The sequence below is a fragment of the Dicentrarchus labrax genome, unplaced genomic scaffold (assembly GCF_905237075.1).
Source record: "Dicentrarchus labrax unplaced genomic scaffold, dlabrax2021, whole genome shotgun sequence".
NCBI lineage: Eukaryota > Metazoa > Chordata > Actinopteri > Moronidae > Dicentrarchus > Dicentrarchus labrax.
This window is the reverse complement of record NW_026136706.1, coordinates 22624218-22644015: the sequence shown is the minus strand read 5'-3', so window position 1 is coordinate 22644015 and position 19798 is coordinate 22624218. Positions and strand designations below refer to the sequence as shown.

The 19798-nt window shown below is 39.0% G+C and overlaps 1 protein-coding gene across 1 annotated transcript; it reads right to left on the bottom strand.

The window, feature by feature from the left end:
* Positions 1–59: 59 nt before the first annotated feature.
* Positions 60–16938, bottom strand: slc15a2 (solute carrier family 15 member 2). The gene is made up of 22 exons (XM_051404314.1): positions 16657–16938; positions 14518–14605; positions 13468–13609; positions 12890–12982; positions 11770–11869; positions 11152–11242; positions 10997–11074; positions 10089–10171; positions 9863–9946; positions 9659–9748; positions 8584–8628; positions 8214–8249; positions 7129–7217; positions 6460–6541; positions 5654–5779; positions 5365–5529; positions 4196–4242; positions 3932–4036; positions 3301–3400; positions 3007–3150; positions 2459–2563; positions 60–1406 (listed from the first exon to the last, which is right to left on the bottom strand). The coding sequence occupies exons 1-22, from the start codon at positions 16663–16665 to the stop codon at positions 1197–1199; spliced, it is 2112 nt and encodes a 703-aa protein (XP_051260274.1). The 5' UTR covers positions 16666–16938; the 3' UTR covers positions 60–1196.
* Positions 16939–19798: the final 2860 nt, after the last annotated feature.

The window sequence follows — 19798 nt, the reverse complement described above, 5'->3', positions numbered from 1 at the left end:
CAACACATTATGCTACAGAATTGATTTAGTTATTAAAAATGAGAAAACTGAGAACAATGAACATTTAATATTCTTTTTAATTTAAAAAGCACAAAAATAAGCACAACTGTCTATTTACAGAACTTTATAGGCAGCTGCATTATTTACACTTTCCCTGAATAAGAATATATTGTATAACTTGAAAGGACCATACTGTTGGTTTTGCATGTTTTAGCACAACTACAGATCACATATACGTTATTAATTTTCCTCCTGCTATGCAGTAACTCACTTTAATGTGCAGAGCCTTTAAACTCGTCTGAAAGAGACAGTGAACCTTCCCCTGACTTTGACTGTTGTTGTGTGGTAATGCAAATAGCTATGCATTTCTTTGAGTATTTGATGTGCAAGGATGCGTCACGTCTGACATTCGGCAGTGACGAGCTTTCAGAAAATCAAACCCAGAAGACAGACGGTAAGAAAACATTCTCAAACGAATATGAATGTGGTTGTTTGCACAGAAGGATTGCTGATGAGCTCCTTAAACTCAGATATCAGATCAACAAGCACAGTTTTTAAAACAATCCCTGCTTAAAACTGCCCTACCAATCAGTAATCTTTTGGATGACTTTTTTAAATGTTTTGATAAATGGGTAATGGTAATGGTAATTGTTTTTGAATGAATGATCTATAACATGCAAAACCACGAGTACCTTTAGTCCTTTTAATATCATTATTATAAGCACACAATGTAAACTGAACCATTTCTCCAGCGTGTTTTGTCAAAGGCAGTATACACTAAGATTATCATAGAAAATATAACATTTTGACATAATACGAAACAAATATATACAGCATATGATATTTAACATTCATTTGTAATAATATTGATCATACTGAGGGAAATCACATTATTTAGCCTCTTTTAAATACTGTTTCATGTATTCAGTCTCATTCAGAAAAAACTTTACTGTTCTCCGGTTTAAAAAAGCTTTCAGTGAATGGAGTTTTAAAGGTTTGACAGACTATATTAAAAGGATGTGACAAACAAACACTGGACTTCTAACCACAAGAAATGTCCAATGATCCCATCTTAGTGTTTCATTATCGCAAAAAAACAGATCTGAAAACTGAAATAAAACACAGTACCTTCTCATTACTCATCCAACACTCAAATCAGCTACAGCAAAGAAGATGGTTTACGCAATCTAACACGGTTACAGTCTGGTGCTCTTCCCTGTTTTGTTCAGTTGTATGTCCTTAGTTTTCTTTTTCGTGTCGTCATGGTCGTCTTCCTCCTTCCCTGCATCCCCCGCATAAATCTTGTCCAGCTCATCGGGGTCAACGTAGGTGTAGAAGTAGGCCATGATGGAGAAGATGATGAAGACGCCTAACAGCAGGCCGGCGAACAGAAGGAACTCCTTCCACTGGGACAACAAAGACTGGTTAGTGCATGAACTGTACTGGAGATCAGTTCACTGCTGAGACTTGCTGCACTCTTGAGAAGCAAAATAAAATGCTTGGATGTGAGTTTTATGTAAGTCAGAATTGAATGCCACACTTAAAGTTGATTATTACCAATACAAGGAATTAAAAGCTGAGAGTTATAACCTCAAACCTGATTACCAGAAACCCCCAAAAACCCAATACGATGGAGGGGATTTGAATGTGGTGCTCACAGCATGGAAGAATGACATAAAGTTGCTGACTGCTTTTGGCATGTACAGTATAGCCTCCTTTCTTAGGAAATATTAATACAGCAGCAAATAACTGAGTGAAGGCGCTCTGAGCAGAGTAATATCACACTCCCTCTCCCTGTTTTGATCCCAGAGCTTTGTTTATTTCTCCTGTCCGGCCACATTTGCATGTTAGTGCAAGTGAGACTCTCCGTGTACAACTGTTGGCTTCGAGGAGAGCGACTGAAACTGCTGTTTTTTTCATCTTTCATGTTGAATTAAAGATTTATTTTAACCAAACCAGAGTTTGTGATTGTTGGACGAGTGGGGAGATTTTTGTTTCCGTCATGATGTTGTGCGAGGTAAAATGACTATTTTTGTCTCTGGAGTCTGGTGAGCGATAGCGGCTGTATTTGGTTGAAAAAAAGGTCTGTCTCTGTAGGAATCTTTTCCGTAATGTTGTCAACAACAATTTGATCTCAATTTGGGTGCAAGGGTTATGTTGCAGCCTTTGCGGCCTGTTCAGAGAATATTTTCATCTAACTTGGTGAGTTTATTTCAAACAAACCAGTGTTCGTGATGTTGGAAAAACTGTGAAAAGACTTGTTTCTATCCTGTTGGAAGTGTTTTATGATCTGCAAGGTAAAATGACTGGTTTTGTCAATGGAGTCTGGTGGACCGTAGCACGTAGTATGAGTTGCTGTGCTCTAGTGCGACATCTATTAGCAGTGAATTTCATATATATGTTCATAAGCTTTAAAAAAAGATTTTGATGTCTGCCACAATATCCCATGAAGTTGTACCTGTTCCAGTCCCGCCCCCTCTGCCACAATCAGCACTATCACATTCCCAAACGCAACAGTGAGCAGCCAGCCGGCCTGCAGGACAGACTTCATGTTGGCTGGAGCCTGGAGGGGAGAGAGAGGTCCACAGTTGATAAAGAAAGCACAAAATAAAGCAGTGCTGGGTTCAGACAAATATTTAAAGGGTCCGTGAAATGGGATCATTACTTCCTAATCCAAAAAAATGCTGAGTGTGTGACATCAGACAAACAACAGACTGAAGGGTAAACCAATGGGCTAAAAGTTATGGAGAGAAAAGCTATTTAATTTCACAGAACAGGCATCAAGGCAGGGTTGTTGGAAGATTTCTGGATTATTTTTTTTATTGGTTGGACACTGATGAAGTCTTAAGTCACTGCTGAAGATGTAATGTTTTCCAAGAAGTAGTAGTAGTAGTAGTTTTCCTGAAATGTTCTGATTATCACACAGTGGTACAACGGTAGTGAGTGTTTGATTACTCAAATACAGAGTTATTTCCCAACTGATAGACGGTGTGCATCATGGCCAACCTGTGAGTAGGAGAACTCCAGGCCTGTGATGGAGAACATGACCTCTCCAGTTGTTATGAGGACGTACTGGGGGATCTGCCAGGCGATGTGCACGTTGTTGGCTTTCACATCCTCCATCTTGCGAGCCCCAACTTTACCGAATTCCTGAATACACACACACACACACACACACACACACACACACACACACACACACACACACACACACACACACACACACACACACAGAGGGTTCTGTCACGCTGTGCCACTGGTGAGATCTGCATAATAAGCTTGTATAGTAAGCGTCCTGACCTCCATGAGTATGACAGTGTAGGAGCCTCCGAAGTCCAGCAGTCCAAGGTTAACATTGGAGCACTCTTTTGACTCTAGGCTGCAGCTGACTTCTGCATATCTACCCGGAGGCAGGAGGTACATGAAGGATGAGATGAATTAGAGAAGAATAAAAAGCACATTGTGATTTGACTGGCTATGCACAAGTTGAATTTTAAAAATATCATTCATACATAAAAATTAACTCATTATTTAGTACAGGCAAAATAAGGGTCACAAGAGTGGTTAAGTGGGAAGAGTTATTTTGGGCATCATTTGTCCCCAAGGTAAAAGTATTTTCTTCATTTTCTGCATTGACAACATTAGGTGATTGACAGTTGGAGAACTGATCCTACTGTTTAAAAAAAATTATATATTGCTGGAGACCAGACCAACTAGAATATTTGGCAAGACCAACAGCCATGTCTGAGACAACAGAACAAATGTTTGAGCCCTAGACCGGACTGGATGCTACATCAGTGTGTAGAGCTGTAGAGAGTCGGGTGATAATTCTCTGTGGGTTCACCACAACAAGCGACCCAACGGTGGCTCGGCTAGGCAGGACAGGCTTCAGGATTTCGTTTATACTGATTTAGACATCTGTCCTACTCACTCTCGCCGTTCCACAGTCTTGTTAGGAGACATGTCACCAGAGGGCACGTGGAAAGTCACATCTCCCACAGTCAGGTTTATTGCTTCTGGCAGTGTGTTGAGGAACCTGTTAAATTAGAATTAGGAGAACTCATGAGCAGACATAACTGATTATTCAAGTTAGCTAAGTTGACCTCAATTTTTATAGCAGCACAGAATGAATGAGCTTAAAATGTTCGGTTTGTAAGTATATGAGTCATAACCTCTGAGGTTAAACATATCTTACCTCAGAAGAGGATTTCCATCTTCATTTTTCTTTATGTAGTCACCCACCTGGATAATTAAAAAACACACAATTCACATGACATAAATCTGTATTATCTTGTGTTTGTGTGTTCTTTACTCACTGGTTTCCACCAATCAAGATTCACCAACATTTAAATCAAAATGTGAGAACAGTTATGGGGTTGATGGTATTTTTACCAAATTTGAAAAAAGTTATATTTCTCTGTGTAAGACTTTTAAGTAGAGTTAACTTAATGTTTTTTGTCAGGCAAAAAAAACCCCACACCATGCTAATGTTAAAATGTTACAAACATCTTTAGAATAAATAGAAGATAAAGTTACATCTGCCCAGTACATTTCACTCTTTGTGTGGCTTTTCCTGAATTTGTATTATTCTTATAAGATTTTTTTTTTTTACACAGAAGATACTGTTACCCTCTTCTACTGAGCAAAATGAATTCAATTAAGTTTAAATTTAGACTTACTCTCTTCCCATTGGCTCACAGGCCTGGGGTCCCCAGATGTGAGATGCACAGTTGGACCAGGGTATATATGCGCTAACAGGGCTAAGCCCCCCCTATCTTTTACAGTAAAGATGAAAAACTATTATTAAAAACATAAGAACATATTGTTTTGAATTTTGGTAGAACCTAGAGCAGCAACAGCACCAAAAAGTGACAGAAAAAACCCAGGATATATGATATATGTTGTTTTTTTTCCTGTGAATGGGCTAAATTTATTCAGCCCAAGCACAGTAGCGTAAGCTTCCATTCGATTGTGATTGACAGGTGTCGTGACACGCCCCCATTTGGGCTAAATTCATTCAGCCCAAGCTCAGTAGCTTAAGCTTCCATTGACCTTTGATTGACAGGTGTCCTGACACGCCCTCTTCATATGCTGCCCATTTGCTGTAACATGATGTGATGCTGCTGTTGCTGCTGTGTGACGTATTGATGAGTGTAATGTATTTTTTAGCCCACCCACCCAAAATCTCCACCAGCCGTCACTGAGTTGGACCCTTGCATAAATGATTTATCTAGTATTTGAATTGTAAACTCGTAATAAGTAATACCCAACAAAGTTCTTTTCAAAACTTTGACTGCTATCTCTAATTCAGTCATGAATATTTAATGATATTGAAAGACTGAACCCATTTTCAGAGGCACTCACAAGTTTGCACTGGACTCCAGTAGTTTCGGAGAATACGATGAGACTGTAGGAATTCTGTTGGTTAAATATGTGTTGACACTCTGAGGTTGCTCCATTCAAAGTGACTTCAATCTTCAGCATCTTGCTGGGCGCCTTCAGTGGAAGCATCTCATATTTCGGAGGGTCCTGACAGAGAAACCAGGGGGTTAATGTTAAGCTTCTTTCCAAAATCTCCACAGTTTGAAAAACATCTGATAAAATGAGAGAATGAAATACAGTACATCACTCAGTATTAGAAGATAGAAGTTACCTGAAGGTATTTGATCGGTTCTGGAAATGGGTTGCTGCCGGGGATCTGCAGACTGACGTCCCCTCCTGCCAGGTTAAAGACCTGCAGGAGACAGTTCCCAGCAGGTGCAGGATCCACCACTGTTTTCTAGCAGACAGTGAAGGAAATTAGAGCACGGCGCCCCCATACTGACACATTTCAGTGAACACAGTCTTTTATAAAAAATTCAGACGTGCTTAAATATGCTATTTTTACGGTTCACTGAGCTCTCACTTTTTCAGATATGCTCAGGGGATTATGATGGGATTTAAATACAACAAAAGATGGAAAACAACATTTTGTTAGCAAATAGAAACAATGCACAAGCTGCACATTTATTGTTCAGAAGAATACTGTATATTCTTTGACAAAATAATATTGTATATGGAGACAAATCTGGCCAAGATGATTATACGATGAAGTTTCCATTCTGGCACACAAGCTTTAGAACAAGCAGGACAAATGTGGGCAGATGATTTCAAATGTGCCTCCTGAAGACCGCTCTAATTTCATCTGTCATCTTATTATTGCATTGCTTTATGCAGAAATTAATTCTTGTTTATATAACAACCTATCTGTGAGGACAGTTCAGTGTTTTCCAGGACATCGTTTTCTTCCATTGAACAATTCCAGGTTTTCCAGGATGCATGGGAGCTCTGGTTTTATTTAGGTAGCAGTCTGTGTACACGCAAGTAATCCTATGTGTGTAAGGGAATGAGGGTTTTTTGGTGAGGGTCTCTTTAATTCTGTAACAGGAGTGAAAATAGACAATGGCTGCTCATACATACCACAACGTTCACTTCCACCAGTGTGGCTGCTCCGAAGGCCAGCGCTGCAAAAACCATCCCTGCGGCCATTTTCCTGAGAGGCCTGAGGGCAGGGAGAGTAAGTGACAGTCAACACTTTTACACACCTTTCATTACTGTGTTTACCGCTCTGAAAGTCAAGCTTTATCACTTTATAAATCTGAACGGTGATTTCCACATCAGTGTCCTCACTGATCTCCCACCTGATAAGAGGCCGCCTCATCACTTGTTTTGACGTAATGCCATCTGTTGCAAATGTTACCTTTACAACCTGAGCCTTTCTCTGAAAAGCATTAATAAAATCCGTAATTATAAAAGAGAGCATTTGTACTTCTGGAAATAGAAATGTGATGTATTTATTATACAAACAAACCTTGTGTTTTGCAATACGGCGTAACAATTTCTGGATAATAAAGACAATCGCTGAGTCCTCTACACACATTAAAATCCCACTCATCAGATTTAAATTTGTAAATGTACAGTATGTCTGCATATGTGCGCACAGACCTTTCCTTCATTCGTTAACTATTCATTGTCCTGAGGCATACAAATGTGAGGTCACATGGCTCATTTTCCAAGTTTAAGAGACTTCTTAAATGTTTATGTCTGCAATAAAGATGGGAGTATCCAAAACAACAGGATTCTACTCACGTGATGTTGATTCTGCAAAGGCCAACGAGCGGATATATGATGAGGTCAAAGATGGGCACGAAGAGAAGAATCATCAGCGCATTCAACATCTAGACAACAGGGAGGGAAAAACTGGCCGTTAAATGACTCTATAAAAGCTCACTATATCTCATAAAATCATAAAGGTTAGAGTTATACACGAATAAAAGGACTTATTCTGATTTAATATAGCCAGTAAAGAGATGGCAAGATGGGAGTGATTTAGAGCTGTAAAAGTGTTTTCATGTCAAACATTAGTCATCTTTAATGCTTTACTTGAGTTGTACAGATGTGGCACACTGCTCTGTGTTTTTTCTTTTGTGTTTGTTTTCACTTGAAAAATACATGTTTCCAGATGGCTGAGAGCGTATGTCGACTATACACATATACAGGACTAGACAACCATGAACTTTTTATGGCCAAACAGTGAAATGAAGGGGACCATGTACAAAAAGGTCTACAGTCCCAATATTGATCATCTGATGTGAATGTACACTCAAATTAATGGAACTGTTTGACTGTGCTGATACTGGTTTCCCACACTGGGGAAAGGGAAATGACCATGGCTAGTTAGCTGGGCATGCTAACAAATACTGCTTACATTAGAGCAGACAGACACTTGGTTATTTTGGAAAGGGAAAAAGCAATTCACCCTTTAAACTCTTTAAATATGAAATATGAACCTTATTGCAGATCTATGCACACCATTGTGGCATGTGGAGAAATCCAAAGAGTGACAGACCTGCTATAGCCACGGTTGCTCAGATATGATCGGACAGTAGGGGAGAGGTTTAACGAACAGTACATTAAGACGCTGTACTGTGTTTGTTACATCCATGCACAAACAGGAGGATAGAAAATGCCTGATCATTTAAACACTATTGTCCTTATTCATTTGGTATGTGGCCATGCTGTCTAATGTGTGCAGATACAGAAAATAAAGTTAATTAGTTCATTATTACTGCATCACAGTGTTCCTTATTTACCTTCTCTAATATTTCTTATATCAGAACACCCTGTCATCATTATAGCTTATTTCACTGCGAGTGGGCGGGAACTGCACATACCTGCATTTGGTCCGGCTTAATAGTGAAGGAATCTCCCTGTAATAAAACAAGATGATTTCAGCTTAACAGGGCAGTCATTTAAACTTTAACTTCATAAATCTGACAGGAGGAGCAGGGTTTCAACTGGCCAATAAACTTCAGCACTTCACTTTAACCTGATGAGTGAGTGTGTGATTTATCAGGGCTATAAACTGTAATTTACTGTAATAGAAAGACAAATTGCAACTACACCCTAACAAAGGGAATGTGTGTTTTACAAGACAGTGTGTACAATCAGATGAATTCTGAATGCCACCCACTGATATCATAGTGCAATAAAAGATGTTATCAGCTTTTTCAAAGTTTGACCACATTGTTAGGAAACTCTTACAAAAGCCATGTTCATCCTCGTGGCTTGAAGTGTCCAGCGGGAACCCTGCAATAAAGAAAAACACTGTTGCTGTCCACTGTACTTTAAGGCCACAGCTCGACTGTTACTCAGCAAAATGATCCTTCAACCACAGCAGACTCGTTTTGTGTATTTTTCTGGAGAGGATAATAATGAAGTGAAGTTGTAAATATTTGACATGCCTTCGTAGAAAGGCGTAGGTGTGTTTGCTTTTTGATTGTCATTCTAAAGTTGTTTCAAATGAATAATGAGTTCAGGAGGAATGCAATTCAGGAATTTTGAATGTGGCTTTGAGGTATTTCATAATCAGATGGTTGTGTTGAGTTTTGGCCAGAGTAGAAGATAACACATAGTTATGGGATTTTATAAGAGAGCTTCAGACACAAGACCTTGACCTTAAGAAGACTGGTCTTGTATGTACAATCAAGAATTGGGTATGACACATGGTTAAACTCAATAAAATGTCTTCTCTCTCTGTACTCAGTGAAATGAAGCCACCGCTGCAATGTTACTTAAACCTGCAGGTCGAGAGGGATTTACGTGGAAGTCAAACTTCTGAGAACTGATAACTTATTTCTATTTATCCAACTGTTTTAGTCTCAGCTGAACACTACATACTATAATTCACATACAACACTTCATTTGGATAGTCAACAACCAGTTTCTGAAATAACACCGCTGTGGTTAAGGTTGATTATAGGCACAAGAAACATCTTGGTTAGGGTATGTTCATGAACACATCACATATACTCTAATCTGTTAAACATCTACAGATGAAGCGAAACAGCTGAAATGTTAAAAAAAATACTCCTGCCTACCAGCACCTTTAAAGGTCATTAATTTATATATTGCATCTTTTTTGTTCAATCTGTACAAAAGCTGAAGTTTAAAAGCAACAATTTAATGGTGACCTTTTTGGCTGGGTCCATAACTTTGTGGCGTTTCCACTGGTTTCCTGGGAATTAGTTTTACAGGTATGTGGTCATAAACCTCCCTGAGGAGGATATGCATGTCTGAACCAAAGATAATGGTTCATAAGTCTCTCGTCCTCACGTACCTGCTGATCAAACAGAGCCCAGAACATTGGCAGCGGGATGTAGAGCACCAAAACCCGGAGCACCATCTTTATCTCCTGGATCAGACGCTTCTGTTTACACACCAACACACAGGTGGACGGGTTATTGATGACCGACACTCTTTTTCCAGATGGACAAATACAAATTGTTATATGAAGAGTTAATAGTAGGAATTATTTTGTTACCGAGTACTTCTCCTCAGCCCAGTCCAACCAGTGCTTTCTCTGAGGCTCATATCTCCGTCTCTGCCAGCGGTTTTTGATGGCAAACTGCAAACCGAAAAAACAGGAATTAAAAAATAACCTTTATTACAGCACAAAACGATTTTTGGCAGTAAATAGAACTGAATAAATCAGTTTGCACTTTCATAAATCATTTGATACGATTCAGGGGAAGTGGAAGATGACTCACCCCAATGCAATTGCAGACTTCCAACAGGATGTTTCCCTGGGGAGGATTCCTCTTGTACAGGCTGCTGCCGGCAATGAACACAACTGTGCAAGATGGATGAAGAGTTAGACAGTTTATGTTGGAAATGGCTCGGCTGTTGTGCAAACAATTGCTCCATTTGCCTGGTATCAGGAGTACCACATGCTCATATCAGCTATATGTATTCCCTAGCCAACAAGAGGAAACAGCAGAATCTGAGTTGTTTACCATTTAAGGATTTCTGTCCTCTTACTTATGAAATGTTGTAAACATACCAAGCTTTAGTCTGGCAGTTCACACATTGAAGGCCGTTCTTTGTTTCACCCACGTTGTGATCCGTCCGCGGCCCCTCCAGTAATAAAATCCCAGTTTGTTTTCACAGTGAGCGGTCAGCCAAGCATGAATCCCATAAGGTCCAGTGGGGACGGGGATTCAGAGGCAGAGACAACTGCCTGTCAGGACGTATGTGGAGGGGCCTTGATCAAGTGGAAGCCCAGCCTGTCAAAAGCTGGACTTCATACAAACATGCTCTCAGCATGCAGATAGCAGCCTGAACTAATTTGGGATAATGAAATGTGACAATTAATTTGGACATTCCAGTTGAGAACTGGTTCCAAATTATTTGAATCGTATGCCTCAATTCAAAAGCTTATCAATTCCTTTTATCAATGCCGGCATGTTTTTCTGACAGTTGCACAATGCAAAACAATGATGTCAAACTCATGCGTCTACACTGCTAGAAACGGTCCAATGTGTGGCTTCATTTCACGATGAAAGATGACAACAGCGCAGATAAGCATATACGCTAATGGCATTGGTATCAAGACATTCTTATGGATTCCCATCCTTATTCACTGGATGATGTTACAGGTGGATGGACGTGGACTCACCTAAAGCCACGACCATCAGAGCTGCAGGAACCCCGAAGGCCAGAGCGTAGCAGTCACCACCGAAACACTGCACATCACCTGCGGGAGCAAGTCCGGCGTTAGTGGCATCAACACAGTGATGTTCAATGAACCTCATTGGGTATATGAATGCTCACCTCTCAGTATGGGTGTAATCACAGTCGACAGGAGGCTCCCAGCGTTAATTGACATGTAGAAAATGGAGAAGAATTTCTGCCTCTCGCTGACCTGGATCAACAAACTAATGATGAGACACTGATGTGATCTGAACATTGTATTTTATGATCTTTCAGTCCCCATTAAGGTTTCAGGCTAGTTTTCTAAACACTGTGATTACTGTGTAAAGCTAAATATAAGAGACACGATGCGATTCTAGCACTGCAGAGATTTATGTAACCCATTTTTAATTTGTTTTTCTTTTCTGGTAATCCTATATCAAAGCTGCTTATTTGTTACTTTATAGTCAAAACTAGTACAAACATAACAGTCAAGCAGCTTTTACACCATTACTTTAATTACTTTAATTTTTAAAAGTTATGTATTAAGAATAATACTTAAGTTTAGGCTTTTACTTGCTAATTCAATCAAAGTCCAATAGCAAAGGATGGTACTTTGAAAGACTTAATTTACATTCACTACTGATCTGATTTTTCTAGATATACATGGCTTTTAGTGGCTACATTCACAGATTAGTGTTATTACTGTGTAATTCAAACTGTGTTTATATTTTCAAACTAAAGAAGAAGAAGCCTTACATTCTCCTCGTCAAACTGGTCTCCTCCAAACGCTGCCACACAGGGTTTGATTCCTCCGGTGCCGAAGGCTATGAGTATCAGCCCTACCATGGACAAAGCGCTGCAACACACACGGATGATATATAATATATATAGAGAGAGTGCGTATTAACTGTCATAATGACACTACAGTATTATTATTATATTATTTGATTAGTTGACCACTAGAATATTAATACATTATGATAATATTCAGTTATCAGTGGAGGTTCTGAACTGAGACAAAGCTGCTAATCTAAATCTAGTTTAAAAACAATTTTGATTAATTTGAGTCATCTATTAAAAGTCTATGTGATTTATCAAGCAAAACACTACTTTCAACTATATTTTAAAAGAACATAGTCACACAATACAGTAAAGAGGAGGGTAAAGAGATGCCAACCTTTTGTTCCAGTTTCTAAAGAATTAAACTTTGATGTTTTCTCAGACTATGTGAACTTATGGACATGTCTTACAGTCTAATAATATTGTAAAATAGAAAAAATAATCAACATATAAATCGATAATGAAAATAATCATTGAAAATGATGATCTCTTGTTGAAGACCTGAGAATCACTGCCCACATCTCTAATATATTGAGCAATTCAAAGTGAAATTCAGTCTGATTCTTAGGCTACTTAATACACAGTAATGATAAAGAGCGCTTTGGCTACGTTCACACCGCAGGCACAAGCGTCCCAAATCAGATTTTTTTTGCTTACCTGTGACTCAGATCTGTTCATGACAGTGTGAACAACACGGATCACATGGAATCTGATCTTTTCACATACAGGTCTGATTTTTTGCAATGTGACCTCAGTAGTAACAGTCATCAGTTTTTATGTGACTTTTACCTCACTCTAGATCAACATCTGTCATGCTGGTCACTTCAGGACAGTGACCTGTTCACACAGGAATGTGATATGGGCCAAATTTAGAAAGTAATGTGAACAGCCAAACAAAAGCAAATCTGATCTGAGCAATAAATCAGAATTGAGCACTAAGGCTTTCAGTATGAACGTAACCTTAGTCCTCTGTATAACATGACTGAACTCGGTTTCTGCCTGCTCAAAATGAGCGAATCAGCTGCTGGTAACTTACATGTGCACATCAGGGTTCCCCACAGTGGGAATGGCACCCACCGACTTGACCACATGGCCGATCACATAGACGATGGACAGGTAGACGATGGTCCTGTGGACAGCAAACTGTGAGTACGTACATTCAGATTGCACTCCTATTATATCTGTGAGTGTGTGAGTGTGGCCAGAGTGACTCATCTCCACTAATAGGTGCTGTTACACAATTCAGACAAAGCTCCCAGGTTAAAGGATGAAACACTGCATGATGTATTGAAAACTGAAATCATGTGCCACAGATGACGATGCATGATGATCATTTCTATTAACTGCAACTATTTAGTTTTATTTCTCAAATTGTCACCCCCTATCTATGATACTATGACAGCTAACACACCTCCCGTGACTTTTTTTTGCAGAAGTAAGTAGATCTAATTATCTGGACACATAGTTTACAGCACACTGCGGATGAGTTGCTTTTTTAAGCTAGCTTTCAATAACACATAAAACTAAAACTACTTGCTTGATACCTCTGCTTTTAGTTATTCTGGATGAACGGACCCTTTAATGCACACAGGGATGAAACACACAGGGACTCACTTGAATTTTCCGAGCCAGGAGTCAGCAATGAGAGCTCCCAGTATGGGTGTGAAGTAGCAGAGGCTGCTGAAGGCATGGTAGACAGCGGTGGAAAGGTCCTTGTCCCAGTGTAGGTACGTGAGGAAGTAGAGTGTCAGCACCGCTGTGAACAAACACACTAGTATGAGCTGTGACCCAGCTCAGGGGATCGATACTCACAAGCCCACATGTAACGTCCAAATACCTCAGAACATGTCAACAAGATCTGTTCTATCCCAAAGCATCTCCCTCCGTTATTCAAACCCACAGATTGATTTTATTTATTTCATGCTCAGGAGATCCCAGAAGTTTCCAAAGATATGAAATTTGTCAGGCTGAATTGGGAGGAAAGGTGTATAAAATGATGGACAAAACATATACAATATTTCCATCTGATGGAATGGTGGGGTTTCAATATTTAACTTATCTAACAAGCTAATTGAACAATAGGGCCAAAATGATACAAGATATATATGAGATACCTTAAAGCTACTGAAGAAAAAAATAAAGGGGATGTAGAGGGGACGATCTCCTCTGTTTGCTGTTGTTACCAGCCTGGAGGTGTTTTTCATGACAACATTAGCCATTACGGATGAATAGGAGTCATGTTTACCATTAACCTTGTAAACTGTTTGTCCAACATCGGCAAATATCACAGCTCATAGTGTAAACTCTGCAACCAGAGAACCTGTCCCGCTAATATATACCACTTTGTCTGCCATTTGGTAGAAAACACTGAATTATATGACCAAAAATGTCCGATTGAAGTAATGTGGCAGACAGACATGTGAGTATAAGTGAGGTCACTTGAGAGCAAGACAGAGACTCCAGCTTTATCTGTCTATTGTAGGTCCTCTGTTTTATTGTCCTCACTGACTCTGTTAGTCATAATTTAATAAGCTGAGCACCATTACCAATCCAACTTTGTGTCAAGCACTTTTCAAAGAGCCAAAGCCACTGAGTAAATACAGAATCCTGTTCCTTAGATCAACCTATACTGCCACATGTTGTCCAGACAGAAGGTTTGCATACCTTTCATGCCATAGTAGGAGAAGCGTTCACAGAACTCATTCACCACTATGAAGCAGATGCTGGTTGGGTAATTGGTCCCACATAGTTTCTAGAAGAGGCAAAGTTTGTTAACTGAATGAGGTACAACATATAAACAAACAGTATAAGACACAAATCACACACACACACTGACAATAAATAAACCAATGTCTAATCTCTTTTCTCTGAGTCAAATATCAACAAAAACCTGTTGTTCAATCAATAGTTTTACTATCTCTAACAGAGAGTTGATCGATAATTCGTTATGGAATGGGAGGAATGTGGCTGTTGCACTCCTCCTCTTAGTCAGTGACTTATAAAGTAACTCATGATGCAGAAATAAAAGTTACACAAACTTCTGATACAATCAGCTAAACTGATGAGAAATGTCAGACATAATCCTATAATAAGATAATAAACTACAGGTTATTGTAACTAATAATAGTATTAGTTTATACTTATTAGACCAGCAGTTGTCGTTGTCACTAGGAAACAAGAGTCCCTTAAAATATGAATGAATCCTTAATTTACCCATTAAAACATACCCAACGCCTTAATTGTGGTTTGAAATGAGGCAAGACAAACCCCTTAAAAAACTTAATGTGAAAAGCCCTGTAGTACAAAACACACAATAAGATGGATTGTGTTAATAAATTCAAGAGCTGAATCATTTAGTTGATAAGTCAGTCACAACAGTTGTGATAATCATTTAGATAAATCATCAAATTATGTTTTCTAACACACTTGAAGACATAACTGGTTCTGGGGACTTGTGATCAACACTATTCTATTGAATTATCTCATCAGTTCATCTAAAACATAATCAACAGATTAATCAGTAATGATAAGACTCATCAGTTGCAGACCACGTAGGCTCCACACAGTAGCATCACCAGACTTTGCATCACCTGCATGAACTTTATAAATACAGCTTACATACTAACTTATCAATAATTTGAGACTTTGATAGTAACAATTGTTCAGAAGAGTATTCTTTATTATTTGAGTACTTTTAATACTTTAATTAATTTAATTTACGGCTAAAACTTTCTGTCTATGTTCAAGTAAAATCTGGATTGGTGGACTTCTACTTCTAATAGAGGAAGCACTGCTCTGGTTTTGGTGCTGACTGGTGCATCCATATTGTAATGGGTTATTTTGTATGCAGTTTTCCTTCTAATACTTATTTCAAGGGGCAGTTTCCTCAAAAGTACAATACAACATATTTTCTCTTTTTCCTCTAGTAGCGTCTACCCCTGCAAACAGTACTTTTGGTTGTGTTTGTCTGGGTTTTGAGGGATCTCTCTCCAAGATTTCTGCCTCCAGCGCACTATTATGGAGATTAATGTCATTTTGTTTGCAGCCCTCAAAGCAAAAAAAGTCAACATGCCATTCACAAAGTTTTCAGCAAATTTGAGCTTTTACAGCTTTTTTCATGACAACTGAGTTATCTATATGCAGACGAGGATCATGTGATATAATCAAAAGCTTAATTAGTAGCTGTTGGACCTTGAGATTTGGTTGTTTTGTCAATCAGTGTCCCACTTGCCTCACTCTTAAGGGACTATTTCTTCAGTAGAAAGTAGTTTCAGTGAAAAGTGAGGCCAGCAAAGACAGATATCTCAGAACCATGGCAAACACAAATAAATGTGCATGGATACTCTGCATGGACAGAGATCTCCGGGGATGATACGATAGGGTTTTCTTATTTTATTTGGGTGACATGACCCTTTAACATATTTACTATCACGATCTGAAGCAAATCTGAAGTACTTGTGGCATCAAATGTATCCAAACGCTCCCTCAGTCCCAGCTCTGGTGAGGATGCGCCTGTTGCATCATCTCCCTGATAACTTAACGGTTATTTTTAGTGACAGAAAATACCTCTCTGTCGCTGCAACACAAGTCTGCAGTCTGACTTAGAGGACAAAAACACATTCTCACTTCTTTCACAGACATTTGGGGCACCCTCCGCTCCCATGTGTCCACGCGTCTCTTCCACACTCCCTGCAACTTTTCACGGTGGATCCAAATTATTGTAAAACGCTTCAACAACGCAAAACACGAGCAAACAAACCCAACGACTCCGTTTGCTCCACAAAAAACATCGCTGACACTTACCTTAGTCATATTGCTTTACTTTCTGGAGGCTTTGGATCTTTACTGCGGGAGCGGGATCTCCTTACTGACATCCAAGTCCGTCCCACTGTGCTCTCTCTCTCTCTCTCTCTCTTTCTGTGGGCACGAATGTAAAACCTCGATCATTTATGCTCTTTACGCCGACTTCAAGTTAATGTTCCACCACAGAAACTGGGACTTGTTACTCCAGGAACAACAGCGGGCCCCCGCAGGCTTCACTCCTGGTGTCCAAGACAGACTAAAATATCATCCGGATGAGTGTATTTAGTTTGTGTGTAACTCACTGTTTGTGTGTAACTCACTGAGTGTGGAGCAGGAGTGAGGTGGTGGTCGTCAGCAGCAGCAGCAGCAGCAGCAGGCTCTCTGTACAATAGTGCCGTTGTTGAGCCGCAGACGGATGGTCAAACTGTGCTGGATGTGTTGGCCAAGCTGCTTCTTTTCTTCGGATGGCTGAATCACCAATTTCCTTTTAATTTCCTTTTAAACCGAACAACAAGCACTGCCTCCCCCGTGTGTGTGTGTGTGTGTGTGTGTGTGTGCGTGTGTAATGTCACTGTCACCTTACACTTCTCTTTAGTCATCTTCATGTGTTCAGCTTTGAGTGATGAGAAACACAAAGCACTTGCGTGAGGAAGATTGCGTGTTAATGATACTCCATAAATCACGCATGAGCAATAGTAATTTTTTTTTTCTTTTGGTAAAAGAAACCATCTGAAATCTGTTTCAGATATCCAGTTTGTTTTTCTGAAGGCATGTTTTCTCCTGATTTCTAAATAGAAAGGGGAGAATAATCGGGGATTGAATATGCAACAGAGGAGAATTAATTTGAATGCATTATTTTAAGTAATAGTAACTTGTGACAGCCTTTTTCCCCCCTAAACAATTAATATATTGATGGAAAAGTCCATTAATTGATCATGAAAGTTGCAGTTGCAGCCAGTGGTGGAAGAAGTATTTAACAAGTAAAAGTCATGCATTAAAACATCGAATGAGAAGAATAGGAACAAGAAGAAAAACATATTTTTCAGTGGAGGGGGACTTCATGCTAAGCTCAAACCCTGTATATATTTATACCTTTATGACACCTACCTTATTATATCAGTACTGTTCTAACTTGATCCCCTGCCTGCATGGACACTGATCACAGTTGTTGGACGCCAGCTCAAACCACAAAACTGTTGAGACAGATAGAAAGGATCTTTGTTGTCCTCGTTGATTTTTCAGACTCCTGGTCGATGACTTTGAAAGAAAACTGAAGTGGTTTATGACATCACATGTGACACCTGCAGGGGACACTACATGAAACCACCAGGACCCTGGACAAGAGACTGAAGGAAACATTAGCTGTCAGCTTCAGCTGTCTGTGAGCCCCAGACTAAAGCCCTTCACTGTGAAGGGGTCAAAGGTCATTCATTAATGTTTCTTCTGTCTGAAGAAACATTAATTAGCAGTGTCATCCTCAATGCTTCATCATTCAAAATAGTATTTTTCATTTCTATTTTATTTTATTTTAATTTTATTTACAAGTAGCATAAAGGGAACTACAATCTGAATTCCATAAAACAACATTAAACTAATGTATTGTGAATGACAAATCTTCAAAATTCAACTTCAACTTTAGGGAGATTTGTCTCTCAGCCAGGTAAAGAACACACTAATAACATTTCCTGTTTATTTGTTTCCCTGCGTTATGGTCTGCATGGTGTTTCCAGTAGGGGTGTAAGAAAATAATAAATAAAAAGGAAAGGTAAAGTCAACTTTTTTGGTGCATATGGTGTGTATTAAAATTAGATTTAAATGTTTAGAAATATATTGAATTGTAACCTCTGAATCTTGGTACGTATCAAATTGCCATATTCACAGCCCTAGTTTCCTGACTTTCTCCAAACTGCCAGGACATAATTCTGGTGAAAAATATAGTATTTTATAGTATTATTTTAAGATTGTAGTCTAAGAAACCCAAAACCCACCATAACCCACCTAATTTATTTGTTTTTATATTATATAAGTCTTCATCAGATCTGTTGGTTTTTCTTGTTTGTTTGGTTTTTTTTTTTTCAAATAAAATGACCCCTTGTGCTGATTGGCCTATTGTCCTAATTTCCAGTGAACTCTCACACAACAGAAATAGCACATTAAGTGTATAACTCAGACGGGTGTCATCCTTGACTCAGATTCCTCATCATCTTCATTGTTACTTGGCTAATAAAAACAGCACTGGAAAAGAACTGGAAAATCATCTAGTGCCATAACAGTCCACAAGAGAGCAGCATGACAATAGCAACACAGCATTGGAAACATTGAAATATGTGCATATCACTTAGGCAAATGTAAGGATATGAGGAGACTTATATAATCTCTGATTTCTTTTTGGACAGGGAGCCTTTTTATGCCAGATTTTATTAGTAGCTGTAGCAAGTCCTTTGTTTACAATGTAAGGTTGGATTGAATTATGTTGTTACACAACTATTAATACTACTACTGTATAACACTATATCTATAAAAGAGTACAGTGGAAAAGCTCTCTGGGTTGAAGTTGACTGGACCTTGGCAGGGACCCAACCATTTCTATGATGGTGCTTAAAAGTAGCCAATGGAATGGGCTCACTCTCCTCACTTTACCCAGCAGTTGTGAAGCAAGACAGGAACTTCTTGTCTTAAGGGAGTTGCAGCGTTTATTCCCTGCCACACTGTCAACTTCACTGCTGACCTCTTTTGCTCCAGCCACCAACAGTGAGCACTGTATTTTCAGCAATTACATGGCGGCGCATTGCCACCACCGTGATGAAAAACAGTTGTTTACTTCCATTTCTACAAGTCCTTTTCAGGTTATAACAAGATATTTTTCATGGTAGGACATATGTTATTGTTGTATTGTATTAGCCAATAAGAAACCACATTATTTTGTTTATTTAAAAAAAATATTCTTGCTATAAGATATCAGATCAGCTTTATTAAGAACAATGACAACACAGCTGAATAAATAAACACAAAAGGTAAAGGTAAAATAGTTAATACTTTTGATACGTTGAATCCCCCTGAGCGCAAACCTGGAAATGAAGGGTCATCCTGTTACCTGTAGACCTTCTACTTTCAAAATAAAAGCTGCAATAGTAAAATATTT